Raw genomic sequence first — 21,937 nt, forward strand, 5'->3', positions numbered from 1 at the left:
TCAGACATGCCCAACAGCCAAGCTCTATCTGGAATACGAAACTCTATCTTCATCCTTCTATCCTCAAAATCGGGCATTGTGCCTAGCCCAGAGTGTATATAATAAATGTTTTTGAGTAAAAAATAAATGAATAAGTTATCTTCGCTAGGATACAGCAGTATGGCTTTTTTGAATTTTGTTTCTGAAAATCATCTGCTGAAAATTGCTTTCTGGAAAGGAGAAAATTTGTTCTTGGCAATGTTCTTAGGGCTACTCTTTGTCGTGTTTAGAAGTGTTGATGATCTCAAAATAAACATGTGTTTTGCAATAGCTAGCCAACTAGATACATAAATGTATGGATCTATTTGTGTGTGTATATGTATGTACGCGCACACACACACACACTTCCAGTGCCCCCAAACCGGACCTTTCCTAAAGCTTGCTGAGTTCTGAGACTACATCAAGTTAAATGAAAACAGCAGCCCCGCATGTGCAAGTGCTGTTTTGTGAAACATATTTAACACCCAGAACTGTAACCACTAGCCTGAGGTCAAGGAACAGAACATCTGCTTCTCTGGTTGCCAGACAGAGATGATGACATGACAACATTTGGGTGAGAAATATTCATTTTCCTCTGCAACCACAAACATACTTACAAGAGCCAGAACTCACTCCAGATTGCCCAACATGAGGAAAACAGAACCTACAAATGCAGCTTGTTTTTGACAAAGAAATCATTTTTAGGAGATGAGGAATTTAGAAGCAATAACAGCAGGATTCATCTGTGACTTCCCAAAGTCAAACACTAATGGAAACCAGGAATGTAGGTCTGCATAAGTGCCCTAAACACCATCAGCACAATTAGCCATTTATTCTACAAATACATATTGAGTGCTGTTTACTGTTTCAAGCTCTATGAATACAGCAGTGAACAAAATTGACGTATCTCCCTGCTTACTTTCTAATAGACACAGCTAAACATTTATTGTGTTGACAGTATGTTAGACTACAGAGGGGGAAATAAAGAAGGAAAAGCAATGGAGAATGCTGGGGAGAAATGGGAAAGGTAGTTTATGATTCTGATTAAGAGCTCAAGGAAAGCCGGACTCAGAATGGGATTTGTAAGCAAAGATTTGGAGGATGTCAAAGAGCAAGCGGCACAGACATCTGAGGAAGAGTGCTCCAAGTCAAGTCCACATTCATGCCTGACGTGTCCAAGAGGACTCGTGATATGGTCTGAGCAAAACCGAGACTCATTGCCATGGTTGTTTTCCCAAAGTGACTGTGAACTCAACCACGAGGACTGGGTCTTATTTTTCAGGGTATCTCCAGGGTCCAGGATATGATACAATGCTTTGTTCAAATGGTGAATAGCAAGTGTATGGGTTAAATTACTCATCAACAGAGTGATGATGTGTGATCTTACCACCATGGGTGCTGTTACTGAAATCAAAACTCCCATGGCTTACAAGCTGAGTGCCACACATAGTGACTGTGCATGGCACTGTGCTTTGAACACACACTATCCACCACCCCATCCACCTTCCTGCACCAGCCATCTCAACCAACAGGAGCAGTGTGTGTGGGCACCCATGAAAAGAAGGCAGGCTGTTACCAAAGAACTCTGCTTATACCTCCTATCGGTAACGTTTGTGAAAATCAATATTGTGCTGATTTTCAACTCATTCTTCATTGTAGTTTCCTAAAACCATATGATATAAATCAAAGTTATTTCAGAATTGCATGTCTTTTTTTCAGCCCAAAAGTTTTTCCTAACATTCTATTTACTTCAAATATTTATTCTATTTCCTTTCTCCTTATTCTGAATTTTATTTTTTCTGTTAGATGAACATCCCCAAAGTGAAGGAGTATATTAAAACTAAAGTTATCCCAGGCAACCATAACCTGAATAGTAACTAACACTCTTAAGGTCTTGTATATTTTGCAAGAGGCAGAAGACAAATTCACTCATTTCTATTCTGACCTTTAAAAGACATGGTGGAAATGTTTCATGATTCTTGTTTGGATAAAGAACAATTTTCCACCAGGACAGTTTCTGGTGTTTCTGGTTAAATCATGTAGCTCTGATTCAGAGTGTACTTAAATTGTGACATCTCCCATCCATAAAAATAATGATGGTACCACCTCTGAATGATGTAACTGTTTTTGTTTTGAGTTGTGTGGTTTTTTGGTGGAGTTTGGGGTGGGGGTAAGAGTGGCCAGATGGGAAGGAGAGTTGAATCGGCCTATTATCTTCTAAGTGCGGAGGTCAACACTGGCTACAATCTTCCAAGCGTAGCTTTTGCTATATGTCACATATAGTAACTCAAATTTATAAATCATAAATATTCCAGTATAAATTTTATTTTCAAACAGTGCCAAGTACAAACAGCAGGAATGGAAGGATAAGAATGATCTGTATCTGGTTTTTCATATGCCAAGGATTACCAATGGCCAAGCCCAGGACAAGGCGTACTCATCATACCTTCTGTTTATTCTACCTCTGACTGCAATATAAGACTCATCTTGTTAGTCTCTGCAACTAACACTAAAATTAGTACTTAGCTCTGAATTCAGCCACATCGAAATTACCATTTTCCTCTTTTTATAGCCAAATAACACTAGAGCAAGAAAGGCTACTGTAGCTACTTTCAAATATAAATTGCATTTTAAAAAATTTAATTGAAACCACTGAGACTTCATAAGTATTTGGAAACATCATTTATATTTCTAGTCTCTATAATTGCTACTGTGAAATGAACAACCTAAGAATGTAAACAAGTCCAAAAATATGTTTCTAAATTTGGTATGATTATCAAAATTCTAATAGAAATAAATGCCTGTTTTTCTCCCACCATTGGCCATTTAATTCAATATCATACACATTGCCAACACTTCACTGAACCCCTGTGGTCTCTGCCAACTAATAAAAAGAACAGCAAAGAAAAGTAATGAGTAGTCAGGATATTAAAGATAATAGAGAAATACCGATTTCTATAGTGGATATATGAAATTGTCTTGAATGAACCAGGATCTAGATACAATCCCAAGATACATGATTTGTCTTTTAAAATGGTGTTCTTTAATCAAACTGAGCTCTAGAGTAAATTTGGAGAGACTGTGATACATTTTCAAAATATGTAGAAAGGGCAACAATTGTTAAAAGAATTACAGCCAGATAGTACACAAAATCCTTCCAGTAGAATCAGTACACTGCATTTATTACTATAGCATTTTATATACGGTATATGGTAAATGACCATTGACCTGATCTGAGACCTATCTCCAAATGCAAGGTGTTCAGATAGGAAAATCGTTGGGGAACAGCAGAAGGGATAAGGAAGCAAATCTTCCAATCATGGTAACTTAAATCCCTTAATGTGACATCTCAATATCTCAATGATCAGTACATCTAGAGCAAAAAAACAAAAAAAACCCGAAAAACGAAAAACCTCTAGAGCTTCTTTAAATCGAAACTCGGCTGGGTGCAGTAGCTCACACCTGTAATCCCAGCACTTTGGGAGGTCAAGGCTGGTGGATCACCTGAGGTCAGTTCAGGAGTTCAAGACCAGCCTGGGCAACATGGTGAAACCTCGTCTCTACTAAAAAAAAATACAAAAATTAGCTGGGTGTGGTGGCAGGCGCCTGTAATCCCAGCTACTTAGGAGGCTGAGGCAGCAGAACTGCTTGAACCAGAGAGGTGGAGGTTGCAGTGAGCTGAGATCACGCCATCACACTCCAGCCTGGGTGACACAGTGATACTCCACTTCTTAAAAAAAAAAAAACAAAACAAAAAACAAAACAAACAAACAAAAAACCTCATGTCTATTTGCGCAGCAAAAGCACAGTAGTCCTTACTCAGCCTGGGACTGTGCTACTTACTCCCTTGCACTAAATTTCTAGCTCTTGTCTTTCTGGTCCTGTTGAAAATGACTGAGAAATGTGCAGAGTGAAACCTGAGTGGATTACCTCCATCTTCATTTATCCAGTAAAGAAAAAGATTCATAGTTCCCACTTCAGTGATCTGATGGTCTTTTCCATAGAGCCACAGGACCTGCTGACACCCATTATCCACTGCTTCGCACTGGGCAAAAAGAGATGATCCGTAATTCCTTCAAGAAAGAGAAAACATGCAGGTTACAAACGTATTTCATCCCCACTCCCTCATCTTCTACACTCTGATAGCCTCGAGTTCTTAATTCACATGTGGACGTAGTGAAGGTATTATGTTCTTAATATATACACACTCTGTAGTCAGCTGCATAACCTTAAAGGAAAACTCTTTAGAGAATCTAAGTGATTTAACTGCATTCATCAGAGACAGAACAATGTGAAACCTTGAAATCTTAACTGGAGAAGTAATAATAGAAGAACACAGGTAAATAGCCAAGTTAATGAGAACAGTTAAAAGTTACTGAGTATGTTTCCACACACCAAGCAATTTTACATGAATTACTTCAATCTCACATCAATACTACGAAGTAGACACTATCATTATTTCCATTGTTCAGATGAGAAACGGAGGTTTAGAGAAGTAACTTCTGTCAAGTTTCTGCAGAAGAGCACCAAGTGTGCGCACTTTTATCTAAGACCTTCTAACGTATCCAAGGAACACATGATGCCCAATTCCCGGAAAAGATAGGACAAATATTAAATGTTAAAGATAGGACACATGTTAAAAGTCTTGATGTTGACCAAAAAGTATTTCAAAAGCTTATTTTTCTCAGCCTGCACCATTCATCCCAGATTATTTAAAATGAAAGGAACAAAGTACATTTTTCTGGAATGACAATTTAGTGTTATAATACTTTTAACGTATATCTTTTATCTAAACTTATATGGGAAAACTATGGAGTATATTATAAAATAGGGTTGAATATTTTAGACAAAACATGACAGTCCTCAAATAAATGTGATAGCTGCTTGCCTCCATACACTCCTGGCTGTATAACTAAGTATGAGAAGTACTGCCATAAGACAGTCAGGGGTCAGGAATAAATTCCAGACCCCCCATTGCACTATGAAATCCCCAGAAATACACAAAAACAAACAATGAAAAACAACTAAAACGACTACAAATGTAGTAATGTAAAACTCCTACATTACATTAATGTAATCTACCACAAAATACCTGTTTAGGTCTCTTAGAGTATCTCTTTTACATCTGGGTAAAATCACAATTTGTGTTGTTGTCTAAATAAAAGTTGAGCATGAGGCCAGGCGCAGTAGCTCATGTCTATAATCCCAGCACTTTAGGAGCCCGAGATGGGCGGATCACTTGAGGTCAGGAGTTTGAGACCAGCCCGGCCAACATTGTGAAACCCTGTCTCTACTGCAAATACAAGAACTAGCTGGGCGTGGTGGCGGACGCCTATAATCTCAGCTACTAGGGAGGCTGAGGCAGGAGAATCATTTGAACTTGGGTGGGGGGCGGCAAATGTTGCAGTGAGCCGAGATTGCACTCTGCACTCCAGTCTGGGTGACAGAGTGAGACTCGGTCTCAAAAAAAAAAATAATAATAACAATTAAATATTAGAGCCACATGTGAATGTTTACTGTTTTCATCTGCACAGCCTCCCTTCCCACTATATTCCATACTCTTATAAAAACATGGTCTTTTCGGGCGGATCACGAGGTCAGGAGATCGAGACCATCCTGACTAACACGGTGAAACCCCGTCTCTACTAAAAATACAAAAATTAGCCAGGCGCGGTGGCAGGCGCCTGTAGTCCCAGCTACTCGGGAGGCTGAGGCAGAAGAATGGCGGGAACCCGGGAAGGCGGAGCTTGCAGTGAGTGGAGATCGGGCCACTGCACTCCAGTCTGGGCGACAGAGCGAGACTCCGTCTCAAAAAAAAAAAAAAAAAACAAAAAAAAAAACATGGTCTTTCTATAGAGCTATGTCATTATGCTTAGATTGATAATATAGCATCTTTCCCTACCGCAGCTGATGACAATATAGGATCTTGCTCTGCCGCAGCTCAATTAAAGGGTGGGCATTTAACCTAAGATAGTCACATGATTCCTCCTTTGGGTACATTCACTCATTTTAATGTCTATAACCTGAAATATAGGCATTTTCTCCTTTCTGGTGTTGCTTACTTGGTATGATGTAAACCTGGGGTCGGCTGTGTCCATGATCACATTTCACAGAAGAAAGCATCTGAAGCAGAGCCCTAGGCCAACATGGAGCCAGAAGCTCTGACCAGAGATAGAGGACAGAGATAGAGGAAGAAGGGAAGGAAAAGGGGGATGTGCAAAGGACACAAGAAACTTGGAAATAATTTCTTTAACCCCTAGCAAGTCCACTGCCAGCATCCTAGTTTCATAAGTCAATAGATCCCTTGTCTGCTTAAGATCATTTTGAGGCCAGGTGCAGTGGCTCACGCCTGTAATTCCAGCACTGGGGAGGCCGAGACAGGTGGATCACCTGAGGTAGGCAGTTCGAGACCAGCCTGACCAACATGAAGAAATTCCATCTCTACTAAAAATACAAAAAAATTAGCCGGGCGTGGTGGCGAATGCCTGTAATCCCACCTACTCTAGAGGCTGAGGCAGGAGAGTCTCTTGAACTCAGGAGGTAGAGGCTGCAGTGAGCCAAGATCAGGCCATTGCACTCCAGCCTAGGCAACAAGAGTGAAACTAGTCTCAAAAAAAAAAAAAATCATTTCAAGTTGGTTTTCTGACTTGCAACTGAAAGAATATTGACTAACAGCTGAAATATTCCAGTAAACTATGGAAAACAGACATCATACCATGATGATTGCAACTGGAACATGATGACGTTGACTCACACCAAGGTAATGTTAAGAGTCATTAAAAGGGCTGGGCACAGTGGCTTATGCATGTAATCCCAGCACTTTGGGAGGTCGAGGTGGGCGGAACACTTGAGGTCAGGAGTTCGAGACCAGCCTGGCCAACATGGTGAAACCTCGTCTCTACCAAAAATATAAAAAATTAGCCATGTGTAGTGGAGCACACCTGTAATCCCAGCTACTCGGGAGGCTGAGGCAGGAGAACCACTTGAACCTGGGAGGCGGAGGTTGCAGTGAGCTGAGATCGTGCTACTGCACTCCAGCCTGGGAGATAGAGTGAGATTCCATCCCCGCCACCAAAAAAAAAAAAAAAAAAAGAGTCATTAAAAGACCCTTAAAACATACACTTCTAAATACAGATGACAAAATGTAAATTCTTGGCCAATGTGGAGATGAAGCAAGTCTGGTATACAGACAGGAAGCTATTAAAAATATAAATAGATAAATAAATATGAAAAAGACAACAGATAGGAAGCTATAGTTTAATGACCATAAAAATTCAAAAAACCTTATTCATAATTGATAGTAAATAGAGTTAAATTATAAATGCTTTTTAATAATTAGTATAAACCAGATTGCAGGGGATGTCCAGTAGAAAGACCGTGGTTAACAGACCTGGGTACAGCCCTTGCACTTTGCCTCATTTAATCCATCTGGCAAACAAAAATATCTGCTTTATATACCTCATTGGGTTGTTTGGAAAAAATAAATAATAACAATAAAAGCCAAAAAATGAGTTACATGAGACTGTATTCAATATCCTAATGAAATTAAGTTTTTAAAAAATAACTATTTTGGTGGGGTGTGATGGCTCATGCTTGGAATCCCAGTAACTCGGGAGATCGAAGCAGGAGGATCGTTTGAGGCCAGAAGTTCCAGACAAGCCTGGGCAACACAGCGAGACTGCATCTCTAAAAAACAATAACTATTTTACTTGAATTTTTTCTCATTCATAGACACAACTGTGAAGTTTGACCATACCTGAAAATAAATTATTTTTCATATACAAAATGCCTTTTAGACTGCATTAAAAAACACATAGAGAATTCTTACCAGATGAGTATTTAGCCTTTCAAAGAAGCGTCTACATACAAATGGATACACACTTTTGAAAGTGCAGCTGAGCCGGGCGCGGTGGCTCACGCCTGTAATCCCAGCACTTTGGGAGGCCGAGACGGGTGGATCACGAGGTCAGGAGATCGAGACCATCCTGGCTAACACGGTGAAACCCCGTCTCTACTAAAAATACAAAAAATTAGCCGGGCGTGGTGGCGGGCGCCTGTAGTCCCAGCTACTCGGGAGGCTGAGGCAGGAGAATGGCGTGAACCCGGGAGGCGGAGCTTGCAGTGAGCCGAGATGGCGCCACGGCACTCCAGCCTGGACGACAGAGCGAGACTCCGTCTCAAAAAAAAAAAAAAAAAAAAAGTGTAGCTGAATTAGGCTGGGCACGGTGGTTCACGCCTGTAATCCCAGCACTTTGGGAGGCCAAGGCAGGTGGATCACGAGGTCAAGAGACCGTGACCATCCTGGCCAACCTGGTGAAACCCGTCTCTACTAAAAACACACCAAAAAAATTAGCCGGGCGTGGTGGTGCATGCTTGTAGTCCCAGCTACGCGGGAGGCTGAGGCTGGAGAATTGCTTGAACCCGGGAGGCGGAGGTTGCAGTGAGCCGAGATCACGCCATTGCACTCCAGCCTGGGTGACAGAGCAAGACTCCATCAAAAAAAGGAAGGAAGGAAGGGAGGGAGGAAGGGAGGGAGGGAGGGAGGGAGGAAGGAAGGGAGGGAGGCAGGGAGGGAGGGAGGGAGGCAGGGAGGGAGGGAGGGAGGCAGGGAGGCAGGGAGGCAGGAAGGCAGGGAGGCAGGCAGGAAGGAAGGAAAAGTAAGTAGCTGAATTAAAACCATAGCTCCTCAGCTTCATGAAGCACTGGGTAGGGAAAGAGAATTAAAGATAGTGACTATTTCAATGCACTGAAAAGGAAAGGGTTTCTTATGTTTAGTGTTAGATTGATTGATTGATATATTACATTCTATAGATGGTCTTTATTCTCCCAAATTTTAATTTTCTCAACGTTCTCTCACAGGTGTAAGCTATATGATTAATGTCCACAGGATAACTGATACCATGGTAATATAGTTGGGTTCCCGCCCATGTGCTGCCAATATTCATAAGAGAAACATGTTCTTGGAGGAAACAGAAAAATGAAAAAGTAAGAAAGCTATTGACATAGAAACATTTCAACATAGTTTTAAATAGAATAGATATCTGGGAGAATAGACATATTAAATACATCCCTCCAAAAGAATAAATTCTATTATGTAAAACTTAACTGATTTCTTCTAAGATAAAGAGAGTCCAGGAAACGAAATGAGACAGTGAGAAAACCTCACAACATCAGTGACGGTGAGAGGTTACTACAGGTTGAGGATCCCTAATTCAAAACTTCGAAATGCTCCAAAATCTGAAACTTTTCAGTGCCAACATGATGCTCAATTTGGATTTCGAATTTTTCGGATTAGGGATGCTCAAAGAGAAATATTCCAAAATTTGACATCCAAAACACATCTGATCCCAAGCATTTCAGATAAGAGATATGTAACCCATACCTGCCAGACTGGGTACTAAGTACTTAACCACGTTATTTCACTGAGTCATCTAAAAACAACCCTAGACTTTATTGTTCTTTGGAAGACTTGGAGAAAGAGAGGATTCAGTTGTAGAAGATCTCACAGATAGTTAAGTGTGTAACTCCCAGACACTTGACTCCTAAGCCCAAGCTTTTAACCATCAGGGTACCATTAGGTTATCATACTGCATTTGCTGAGAGCTTTCTATATGCCGAGTACTGTCCTAGGCACTTTCTATTATCTCACTTAATCTGTGCAAGGTATTATTGCCGCAACTTTATAAATGAGGAAACTGATACATAGAGCAGGTAAGTAACATGCCCAAGGCAAGTAGGTTGGTTTGTTTTTAAGACTTCAAGTTTTTTCAGAGCAGTTTTAGGTTCCCACCAAAACTAAAAGGAAAGTACAAAGATTTCCTGTATCCCCTTCTCCGCATCCAAATGAATAGTTTCTACCATTACCAATGCCTCACACCAGAGTGGTACATTTGCTGCAATGAATGAACCACACCGACATACCATTATTACCTGAAGTCTAGAGTTTTCATTAGTGTTCATTCCTGGTGTACATTCTATGGATTTGGACAAATCTATAATGACATGTATGCACCCTTATGGCAGTTAGGTTTTTAAGCCAGGTCTTTCTGACTTCAAAGCTTGTACTCTTAAATGCAGAATCAGAATGCAATGAAAAAAAGAAAAAACTAAGAGAGAGAGGTAATTTGTGTGTGTGTGTGCACGTGTGCACGTGCAAGAGAGAGAGAAAAAGAGAGAGAGAATGACAGAAAGCCTTATTCCTCCCAAATTAACTAAGGAATCACCTGGGACTAAAAATGTTTCTACAGGGCAAGACCTTTCTCTAGCTCAGTGCTTCTCAAGCTTGGCTGCATGCTAAAGAATCCTGATGCTCAGTCTCTGCCCCAGACCAAATAAACCAGAATCTCTGGAGGAAGGAACCAGGCATCAGTATTTGGTAACACTCCCAGATGATCTTAATTTGTAACCAAGGTGAGGCCCATTGTACTGGGCCTCTCCTTCAGCTGTGTGCAACTGTATTGCTTTTCTCACTTGTGTATATTTAGAAATAGAAGGATAATGCTACCTCAAAACCTTCAATATAGTGGCATAATCTCAGAATTTAAAAAAAAAAAAAGCTTCTCTCTTTTCCTCAGATTCACTTAGATAGAAAGCAGAAAGTTCTTGAGCTTATGAGACTCAATAGTTATTTAAAAATACCAGTTGACTACGGTTGTCATAAAAAATGCTCAAGGGTAATTGTTGACTTAATTAGGTTTACAGATGTAATGATACACACAACTAAAGTTGACTCCAAATGTCTTTGCCAACTCAACAGGATAATACTAAATGTGGAATCTTTTGTTCCCCTTGTACTTCTCCAGGTCAGAAGCATAGGAGACAGCCCTAGAACATTTTGGAAGTGATAGGCATATAGGTTAAATGCCCATCCTTTTGGTTACCAACTTCCCTCTTGCCATTTTTAATTTATGATTTCAATACTTTCTTCTCCAGTCTCTTCCTTTCCTAAGAGATTTCAAGTCAATTTCCATTGATCATAGTCCACCTGAGCCTAATGAATCAAATATATTTTATAATAGATTTTATTTTTTTAGAGCACTTTTAGATTCACAAAGAAATTGAGCAAAAAGTAACAGAATTCCCCTATTACACCCCTTCCCGACTACCCTCTCAGTTTTTCTTATTATTATCATCTTGCATTAGTGTGGTCCACAAGTTCATAGTTTACATTAGGGTTCACTCTGTGTTGTACTGAAAGCATTAATTTTTAACTGCCCTACAGTGATCATGTATTCTGCGACAATGCATTAAATCATCATTTACAAATAAATTACAACCTGCCCAAAAACCGGTTAATAAAGATTGCCCTGCAATTTCTGTGTCCCCATGTTATCTTTTTCCTAGACAGGTAGGGGGAGCTAGAAAGCAATATTTTAAAAAAGGAAACTTTTTCCTTATTACATCTCACCCAGATTGTTTATTTACTCTCTCTCTATGGTATATATGTGGTATGCAGTGGTACATAGGCACATGCTCTGTGAAGAAGTTTGAACCAGTAAAAAAAGAAATCAAGAGTCAACAAAAGGAGTGTTCAGCCTGGCTAGCCTAGGACACAGGAAGGTGTGCTCTATGCCAGAAGGAGAAAAGACTTCCTAGTTTTAACGCATTCCATTTGGATTTCTCGACCCATTGAGGGAATGCAGTTGCTAAAGTTGCCAGTGGGGATGACTTTTATAACCATTCTTTTTTCCTTTGGGTAGGTGAGGAGAGAAAAGAAAAATACAGCAAGACTACAGAAGGGTCAAATCCAGTGGTCATTGCCTCTAATACCCCAGCAGCATGTCATGTGACTCTCTCCTGCCTCCTGAACCTACAGGTCCTACCAGGGCCCACAAGACTGCCATGGACACCTTTTTGGACAGCTGCTGCCCTGGGTATGTGAACAGCACCATTTGATACATGCAAAGCAAGAACCCATGCTGCTTAATCCAGTTACTCTCGTTCACCCATAGGGGCATTCCTAACTCATGGCCAAGTCCACCCCTGAAATCGTCCAACACTTTTTAAATGCTCTTATATTCCCTGCCAGCTACATATGGCCTATGAGACTGGCCTGACAGAGCCAAAGCAGGGCTGTCCCGCAGCCAGTTGGCAGCAGGTGTGGCCACAATCTGTGGCAATGAAGACAGCACTTCAGTGAGGCGGGCACCTTCCCCAGAAAGGACTCCCTGGAGCCAACTGAGAGCCTAGGTCTCAGGACCAGATGCTCTTTAATGCCAGCCATCAGCCTGCAGCCAGAGACCAGTGCCCAGGGGCAGTTAATCCAAAGCACTGATGTGATGTTTGTTAGTTTCTTGCTTCAGTTCTTGCCTAGGTATCATATCCAGTATTTCTCCCTTATGAAGGGCCATCGGCTATCCTTTAAACTAGCACATCTAAAAGCGAGGGCACTGAATTCGTACTGTGTTTATATAGGAAAAGCTACTATAGCTGGCTTGCTGAAAGATTAAACTGAAAATTAACCATGAAACGCAATGAACATTAAAGTTTGAAAAGTACTAAATGTGTTCATACTGAAGTGAAATGGCACTAACTCAACGGTCATGAAGGAATCTTTCCTTTAGACAGAGACAGATTTACTTACCCTCCCATCTTGCAGTCCCCAGTTCCACCTTCCCAGGCTCTTACATACTTGGGATTGGCCCACAGGGACACTGGATTAAAGGTTCCACTTGAAAAATAAGGTCCCACTGGGCTCAAGAGTACAAAGAGCAGGGCTTTGGTAGGCTTCTTGACTCCAAGAGAAGGCTGCAACAAAGCAGAAGTAGACACAACCGTAACTTAAAATGTAGACACCAGTCTTAAAAGTCTAGAATAGATTTATATCTGTCTCCCAGAAGGAGCCATCGAATGACAGGAGCTATTACCATACTTTTAAAATCGAGTTACACAAAGCCTAATGGTTTTCAAGGAGGACATCCTGAGAATGGAGCACATACATTTCATTTTGCTTTGCTTTCTGAGTTATTACGATTTTAAGCAAAATAGCTAGATTTGTCCACTTTTGTGCATTAGTAGGGTTTTGGAGGAGAGACATATTTCCAACCACTATCTATATAACACCTTTCAAGGTTGCATTGATTGCGAATTGAGAAAGGGGAGAACCCAGACATGGTTTTAGTCTTTGGGGGGTAAAATATAATATTTACTTCTCTAATTCATCCTTCTTTTTTTTTTTTTTTTTTTTTGAGACGGAGTCTCACGCTGTTGCCCAGGCTGGAGTGCAGTGGCGCGATCTCGGCTCACTGCAAGCTCCGCCTCCCGGGTTCCCGCCATTCTCCTGCCTCAGCCTCCTGAGTAGCTGGGACTACAGGCGCCCGCCACCGCGCCCGGCTAATTTTTTGTATTTTTTTTAGTAGAGACGGGGTTTCACTGTGGTCTCGATCTCCTGACCTTGTGATCCGCCCGCCTCGGCCTCCCAAAGTGCTGGGATTACAGGCTTGAGCCACCGCGCCCGGCCTCTAATTCATCCTTCTGTTTCACAGCCTAAGTGACTGCTTCAGGACACGGCAGGCTTCAGCTGGTGGTAGGTGGAGGGGAATGTGCCATTAGCACACCTGCCCACATCAACTAGCAGGTAGCAAGAGTACAGCTTCAACAGAGGGATAAGCACTGTTAAATCAAGTTTTGCCTACAGCTGCCTCATTACATTATTTTAAGCTCGGCCTAAAGGTTTCTCTGTACATCATGAACTATAACCTAAATGAACATATAAACAGACTGTAGCCTACTCTTGTGCCAATCACTGAGTTTTGGCCAATCAAATGTGGCCAACTGTTCAAATAAGGCAAACACTGAGTTATAGCCAATCCAGCTGTTTCTGAACCTCATTTCTGTTTTCTGTATGTCACTTTCCTTTCTCGGTCCATAAATCCTCTTCCACCATGAGGCTGCACTGAAGCCACAGGGTCTACTCTGGCTGGGAAGGCTGCCCAAGTTGCGAATGGCTCTTTGGTCAATTAAATCCTTTTAAATTTAATTTGGCTGAAGTTTTTTATTTAACAATATCATTAAAAAAAAAAAAACAGGGAATGAATGACTTATAAATAACAAAGATAGAAGGCCATCTTTCCCACAAACACTGTAAAGCCAGTAGCCCACAATGCAAAATCATGCCAATTCCTCCAGCACAAGAGCAGTTATAAGTAATTAGGGTTCATTGTTTATTAAGGAAGAAAACCGAGAGACCCAACATTTTGAAGGCTACATATTAAGATAGAAATGATCACTGGGCTATCCTCAGCAATTCAAGACCACACGAAGTAAAAAAAACAAGGCAGGACTATTAGGTTAAGAGTTTTGGGCCATAAACCACTTGTGTCCAATCTTCACTAGAGCCTGTTCTACCTGGATAGGAATGGGGATCTGTCAGGAAAAGAAAGAGAATCTTTACAATAGAAAAGACTCAACTTGCGCTGATTTTGTGGCTTTGTAATGTTTCTTGAGGGATATTTTTATCTGAACTTCAATTAAACTTCCCCTTACTATCCATTGCCCCACAGTCCCTCACCCACTGCTCAACACTCAGACCACCAAAATCAGGCAGGTAAAATATTAATGAGCATAAACAAATGTGTTTGCACAAGCGCACACCAATGCTATCTGAAAGGCATGCCACCTTAGGAAACGGGAGTCTAATTTCATTAGCATTCCATGGGAACATGATAACCAAAGGGCCTGGGTGGCCACAACAAACCTACGGCGGTTGCCGGGCGCAGTGGCTCAAGCCTGTAATCCCAGCACTTTGGGAGGCCGAGACGGGCGGATCACGAAGTCAGGAGATCGAGACCATCCTGGCTAATACGGTGAAACCCCGTCTCTACTAAAAAATACAAAAAAAAAAAAAAACTAGCCAGGCGAGGTGGCGGGCGCCTGTAGTCCCAGCTACTCGGGAGGCTGAGGCAGGAGAATGGCGTAAACCCGGGAGGCGGAGCTTGCAGTAAGCTGAGATCTGGCCACTGCACTCCAGCCTGGGTGACAGAGCGAGATTCCATCTCAAAAAAAAAAAAAAAAAAAAAAAAAAAGACTATGTCAGAGATATCCGTCAGCAAGCAACAACAGGTTTTGATTGTTAGCTTGTGTTTGCTCCTTAACGGAGGCTGAAGATTCAAGGAGGACCATCCTACCAATAAAGGATAAAGTGCCTTAAAGCTTCATTTGCCTTTTTTGGTTTCACTGTTTGGGAGGAAAAACCTAAGCATACTACACACCTGCTTTTCTTCCCAGCTACGATAAAACTGAACCATCTCATCTCTGCACTTTTATTTAACCTCTCAGTTAAGAAATGACACCTTCATTTCATGAGTGCCTTGAAGCAGAATATGTTAGATTCTTTAACGAATCCTATGATATGGTTTGTATTTGTGTCCCTGTCCAAATCTCATGTCAAATTGGAGGAGGGGCCCAGTGTGAGGTGATAGGATTATGGGGGTGAATTTCCTCCTTGCTGTGCTGGTGACAGTGAGTGAGTTCTATGAGATCTGATTGTTTAAAAGCATGTGGCACTTCCCCTGTGCTCTCTCTCTCTCCTGCTGCCACGAGAAGGTCCTTGCTTCCCTTTCACCTTCTATTATGACTGTAAGTTTCCTGAAGCCTCCCAGTCATGGTAACCCTGCAAAACTGTGGGTCAATTAAACCTCTTCTCTTCATAAATTACCCAGTCTCAGGTAGTTCTTCACAGTGGTGTGAAAATGGACTAATCTGCCCTAGTGATGAGGAATTAAGAGAAGCTTCTCAACGTAATTTAGAGATATAATATGCTGGCATAGTCTCAATAATTTACCTAGCTTCTAAGTTTCTGAATAGAATAGCTTATTTGTGGACAAGCTAATAGCATTTTAATAGCTATCGCAAAAATGGCTGGGACTTTTTTCACTCTGAACTAATGTATTTTATGCAAACTACATTATACTAAAAGAAATAACAATAATGCATTATGAAAATATTTTCCTGAAATAAATTTCACTTTATTTATTTTCTTCTCCTGATATTGACAGGCAAATTTGCATTTTATTCCACTAGGTGGTAGTATACAGAGCACAGATAGAAAACGGAGTAATTCTGTACATTAAATCCATTTCTAGAAAAAGGTCTTGATAAACCTCTAAGTAATATTTGTATTCTTAGCAAGCAGGTAAATTATAGGCTAGAATTTTTCAATGCTGAGAGAAAATGTGTTTATGTGTACTAATACTTTATTTTCTACAATTTAACCAAGTCAATTCATGTTTTACAAGTACTTCAAGTACTGGTGTTGATCACAGACTAGTCACCTTCATCCTTAAATGATTACTTACACCAATTCATTGTCTTTTCATGAATGAAACTGCGATTTCACTGAAAATGGTCACAGTGCTTTAAGACGGAATAAATAAGGTCTAACACAAGGCAGAAAGAGAGGAAGAGAGCTTTATGATTGGGTCAGTTTCTATGCTTAGGAGTCATTATTTGTTTCTATGTTTCAAATATCCCTTCTAGCCTGAAAAGCAATCTAAATTGCTTTTTAAGAGCAATTTAGTGCTGCTGTTAAGAGCATTTTACTATGAATTGTTATACAAAAAAGATAACTCCACTCATATGTTTATCACAGCCTTGTCCATAATAACAAAGACATGGAATCAATCCAGGTGACCATCAATGGTGGAGTGAACAAAGAAAATGTGATACATATAAACCACGGAATATTACGTAGCCATAAAAAAGAATGAACTCATGTCATTTGTAGCAACACAGATGCAGCTAGAGTCTACTATCCTAAATGAATTAACACAGAAGCAGAAAACCAAATATCACATGTCCTCACTTATAAATGAGAGCTGAGCATTAGGTACATATAGACACAAAGATGGGAACAATAAACACTGGGGATTCCAAAAGAGGGGGAGGGGAAAAGTGTTTAGAAAAAACTACCTACAGTGTACCATGTTCACTTCTTGGGCAATGAAATCCTTAGAAGCTAAAATCTCAGTATCACAACATATACCCATGTAACAAACTTGCACATGTAACTCCTGACTCTCACATAAATTTTTTTAAAATTAAAAAAAGAAAGTCAATTAACTTGTTTCACACAAGAGTATGTTATTATATAATATTAAACAACTATTAGCAAAATTCCACGATGATAAGTTCAGTCATCTGATTAAATAAAGCAAAAGCCACATAAATAATGAGAACATATGGATGACAACAGCTGATGAACTGTGTAAGTCAGTTTCGACGAGTTATATTTCCTTATAAACACTTTAACACTTTGGCTTTTTACTAGCTTCCTGGAATATTCAAATACATGAGGAATTGAAAGGGGCTTTTAAAAAAAAACATGAAAAATGAGAAATATAAAATTTCAAATGCAGCGTGTTTAACTTCTCAAGAGACCACATTGACTTTGAAACTGAGACGCTGATGTGTTAAAAAAAATAAAGACTTTTTTTTACTTCAGGGGCTATACCTCACAAATAAACGGCAAATACATATACAAGGGATTTTAAATACATGGACATTTTGCACGGAAGGACAAGACACTGAGTGTGATGGAAAACAAAAAGACATGTCACAGAGAAAATCATCACTTCCCTCTGGGTCAGTCAGAAATTACTTTATCGAAAGGCAGGATTTCAGAGGTGATTTGAATGATGGCAGGAAAGAGCTCAGTGAGCTGAGAAGAGTACTATTAGCCTATGTTTTGGCCCACAAGGCAGAGAAGCGCAAGAGCATGTGCAGGCTTGGGAATAATTCTGCCTAGGCAAGGCAGATGAGAGGCAGAAGAAATAAGATAATTGGAAAAGACAGAAGAGCATTTTTCCTAAAGCAACGCAATTTTTGTTTTTTTAATTCGAAGAGTAGCCTGTTCTCTTTTTTTTAAAAAAAATACTGCCAGTTCTTTTGAAAGAGGGTGAAATTGTTAAAGGGGAAAATAGTAAAGAAGGTTGGACTAAGGGGTGCTGCAAGGGAGAGAACTCAGTGGTCCATACAGGGTTTGAAAGCTGTGAGGGTCAGGAAAACGAGAGCACTGAATTCATACTGTGTTTATATAGGAAAAGCTGCTATAGCTGGCTGGCTGAAAGATTAAAAAATAATAATAACCCTCAATAGTATGCTTTGCTTTTTTGGCTCCAACGTATTTTACTGTCGATACCTCATATAACAGAACAATTCAAAAAGTTATAATTCCTATTTTTAAGTTGAGGAAACTGAGGCTTCAAACAAACAATTTGCCCAGGTTTCACGGTTATTAAATTCTAGTTCTTCTCCTCTTAATCCAGAGTTATTTCATACTTTACTAAAGCTTGAAAAAAAATATTACTAAAGTACCCAAGATCTCCTTATTTTAAGAGAGTTCAAACTGGTGTCTAGCTTTCTTCCCCCTGAGCCTTCACCCATGGTGAGACACAGCAGGGATACCTCTTAGGGGCCTGCTGAGTGCCCCCTGCCCCTGAGCATAAAACAAAGGAACATCTTGAGTTCCTTCAAAAGAAAGTCCAGTCATCTGGCTAGCCTTGAGAAGTAAATGAGCAACTTGATAAGAAAAAAAGGGTAACAGTAGCTTAAAACAATCACCAAGGAAGTCAGAGTCAGAAGATGTTTGGTTTCCTACAGAAACTAAAGGTAACATCTTAACAGATGTACCAGAGTTGTTTTTCGGAACCTGGATCTCCATCAAATGGATCCTCCAGACCACAGATATGAGGGAACTGAGGCAACTCTGGGCACACTGGCTATAAGGTAGCCCTGCTCCACAGGAGCAGTTTAAAAAAAAAAGAAAAGAAAAAAAAAAAAAGAAAGAAAAAGAAAAAGAAAAGGAACTGAGAACTGAATTATCACCATTCTTTGTTTTTTGTTTCGTTTTTTTTAAATGGAGTCTCGAGCCTCGCTCTGTTGCCCAGGCTGGAGTGCAATGGCGCAATCTTGGCTCACTGCAACCTCCGCCTCCCAGGTTCAAGTGATTCTCCTGCCTCACCCTCTTGAGGAGCTGGGATTACAGGCGCGCCACCACACCCGGTTAGTTTTTGTATTTTTAGTAGAGATGGGGTTTCACCATGTTGGCCAGGCTGGTCTCAAATTCCTGACCTCAAGTGATCCGCCCACCTCGGCGTCCCAGAGTGCTGGGATTACCGGTGTGAACCACCACGACTGGCACCATTCTTTGTTTTAAATTTCTTTCTGAGAGGCCTGGAGGAAGTCCACCCATGGGCCAGACCTAATATTCCTTTCCATCTTTATTTTTTTTCTTTTTCTCTTTTCTTTTTTTTAGAGACAGAGTCTTGCCATGTTGCCTAGGCTGGTGTTGAAATCCTGGCCTCAAGTTACCCTCCTTCTTCAGCCTTTCAAAGTGCGGAGATTACAGGCATGAGCCACCATGCCTGGCCTGCTGATCCCATCTTTAGACAAAGATCCCCTTCCTTAATCAATGCACAAAGCAGAAAATCTTTGGATTTACCTGTAACCTGTAAGCCCCTACTTCAAGATATCCCACCTTTTTAGGCCAAACTAATATATGGCTTCCATGTGTTGATTGATGCCTTTGCTGTAACCTCTGCCTCCCCACCTTACATGTAAGCCATTGGGGAGTTTAGGTCTTAGGCATGAGCTCCCTGATTCTGTTTTCTTGTTGGCCTGCAAATAAATACCCTCCCTTCTCCCACTGTAAAACCCCCGTGTGGATGACAGACCTTACTGCACTGGGTGAAAAATCCCAGTTTGGTTTAGTAACAACAGCCTTCACCCTCTACATACCCCACGCTCAAACCATACTGAACCCCTTCCATTGCTCCTCACTTTCCTACTTCCATATGCTCTACTGCACTACTTCTCTGCCTGGAACACTCTCCTTCCAATGCCCTCCTATTATGGATTGAATTGTGTCCCTAAAATTCCCGTGTTGAAATCCTAACCCACGATTTGACTGTATTTGGACATCGGGCCTTTAAAGAGGTAATTAAACTTAAATGAAGTCATGAGAATGAGGCCTTAATCCATAGGCCTGCTATCCTTATAAGAAGAGGAAAAGACACCAGAGAGAGCTCCCTTGGCCAAACAGAGGAAAGGCCCAGTGAGGACATAGGGAGAAGGTGGCTATCTACAAGCCGGGAGGAGAGCTCTTACCCGAAATCAGCTTTGCAGGCACCCTCATCTTGGACTTCTAGACTCTGGAAGAGTGAGAAAATAAACACCTCTGGTTGAAGCTGCCTAGTCTGTAATATTCTATTATGGCAGCCCTAGCCACAGGATAGAACGCAGGCCTAGCGATCCTACAAATCTGCTCTTCAAGCTGGCCAGCAAACTGGTCAGTTACAAACTTTCCTGCAGGTCCCTGAAACAAAAACTGGATGAAGTTTCCCTCTCGTCTTGTTTTATGTCCTTGAAAGCTTGACCTTGTAATCATGTGGGGGTACTTTCTCCTGATCTCTGCCATCTAGAGGGTGTGAATTTGGGGTTCCTGTCAGTCCTAAAAATTATCTTGAGCAGTTAAAAGCCTTTGCAAGCTCAAAACTGGCTGCTCTAGGCTCCTTCTCAGAGGAGCAATGGAGACTGTGCAGTACTGCAGCTAAGTAGCTAAGGCTTTGCTATTTCACAGTGGTGGCCTGGATTCAATTCCTAGCTTTGGGAATGAGTCCTTTCTGTTTTGATATCTATGTGACCTTTGCCATTTATTCTCTTTGCCTCCATGAACAACTAGTGACTACGTGTCTTGAATTTTCCTTCCTCTGAGCTATGTTTGGAGGTTCTAGATCTTGTAAAAACTGCTTACCACCTCTTTGAAAATACCTCCCATACCTGTGGTTAAATCATCAACTTAATTAAGGCTTATTGGTTTCACCTGGGAGGTTATTTTTGTTACAGTTCAAAAGCCAGAAATATTGACTGTTTGTCCTGGCTAGAGTCTGGTAATAAGAGATTTGGTTAAAAGTCAGCTTAATTAAAAGTGATATCTAAGATTATCTATCTGTCTATCTATCTATCTATCTATCTATCTATCTATCTATCTATCTACCTATCTATCTATCTAGCAGGCTTTTACATATTTTTTTTCTCTTCTTGGATCTTTTTCTAGAAAAAAGAAAAGCTTTTCCTTCTCAGTCAACTGAATTGTTTTTCTCATTTTGTTTTCTTGCCACTCTTGATGCCCACATTGAGAGGACCTAGGATCATTTCTAACAGCATGGAACTCCTTACAAAAAAACCGAGGAGGCATCATAGGCTCCGTTTTGAAGACAATTTCTGTTTTCCTCATGCAACCCCAGGAACTGGAGACGAACAGATCCCTCTCAAAATCCAAGGCATTTCTCTGATTTGCATTGTGTTACCTAATGCTTTTTACTTTTAGGGGTATCAGAAATTACTTTGCATTATGGGAGAGCTTTTAGCCTTGGAGTGTAATAACTAGGTAGGAAATATACCTTAAGGGAAGGCTAAGAGCAGTTACAGGAGAATACCGCACTCTGTGTGCGTTTGGATCACAGAAGCATGCTCTTGGCCACCTAGAAGGTATGGAAATGTCCTTCTATACCTTCCAAAACTCCCACAGGGGATGGGCTGATTCTCTCTTTTTGGAATCCAGAATCCAATATAAAAATGGGATCTGTAATGGGGAATCTGTTTTACCTTCTAACTGTGCCTGTTTATTAGGCCCTAGAAACTGCATGTTTTCCTGGCTCTGTACCCATGTTGCTCCACCCTGAAGCCAGTAATCCAACTAAGATACTTAAAAGTTGGCAAATGAAAAAATCAACAACTACCAGGTCTTCTGTTTGTCTGTGTATTTATATGTGTTGTATGTGTGATATGTATATAAAAGAGCTCTAATTAACTGGCTTGGAAAATAAGCACTTAAATTGAATATTTGTCAGAAAAGTCATGGGACTTTAATAATCTTTGGGAAATAAAGAGAGTCTTAAATATTATTGGTAAAATAAAAATA

General features: G+C 40.7%; 1 protein-coding gene across 3 annotated transcripts in view; it reads right to left on the reverse strand.

Annotated features, from left to right (window-relative positions):
* BCAT1 (branched chain amino acid transaminase 1) overlaps positions 1 to 21,937 on the reverse strand; it is a 136,908-nt gene that overhangs the window by 25,678 nt on the left and 89,293 nt on the right. For all 3 annotated transcript variants that reach the window (XM_015151294.3, XM_001101021.5, XM_015151295.3), the window contains exons 6-7: positions 12,602 to 12,765; positions 3,949 to 4,091 (exon numbers count right to left, since the gene is read on the reverse strand). In XM_015151294.3, the coding sequence (XP_015006780.2) occupies positions 3,949 to 4,091; positions 12,602 to 12,765 (307 nt within the window). The remainder of the gene's footprint in view (positions 1 to 3,948; positions 4,092 to 12,601; positions 12,766 to 21,937) is intronic.

Source organism: Macaca mulatta, chromosome 11 (assembly GCF_049350105.2).
Source record: "Macaca mulatta isolate MMU2019108-1 chromosome 11, T2T-MMU8v2.0, whole genome shotgun sequence".
Taxonomy (NCBI): domain Eukaryota; kingdom Metazoa; phylum Chordata; class Mammalia; order Primates; family Cercopithecidae; genus Macaca; species Macaca mulatta.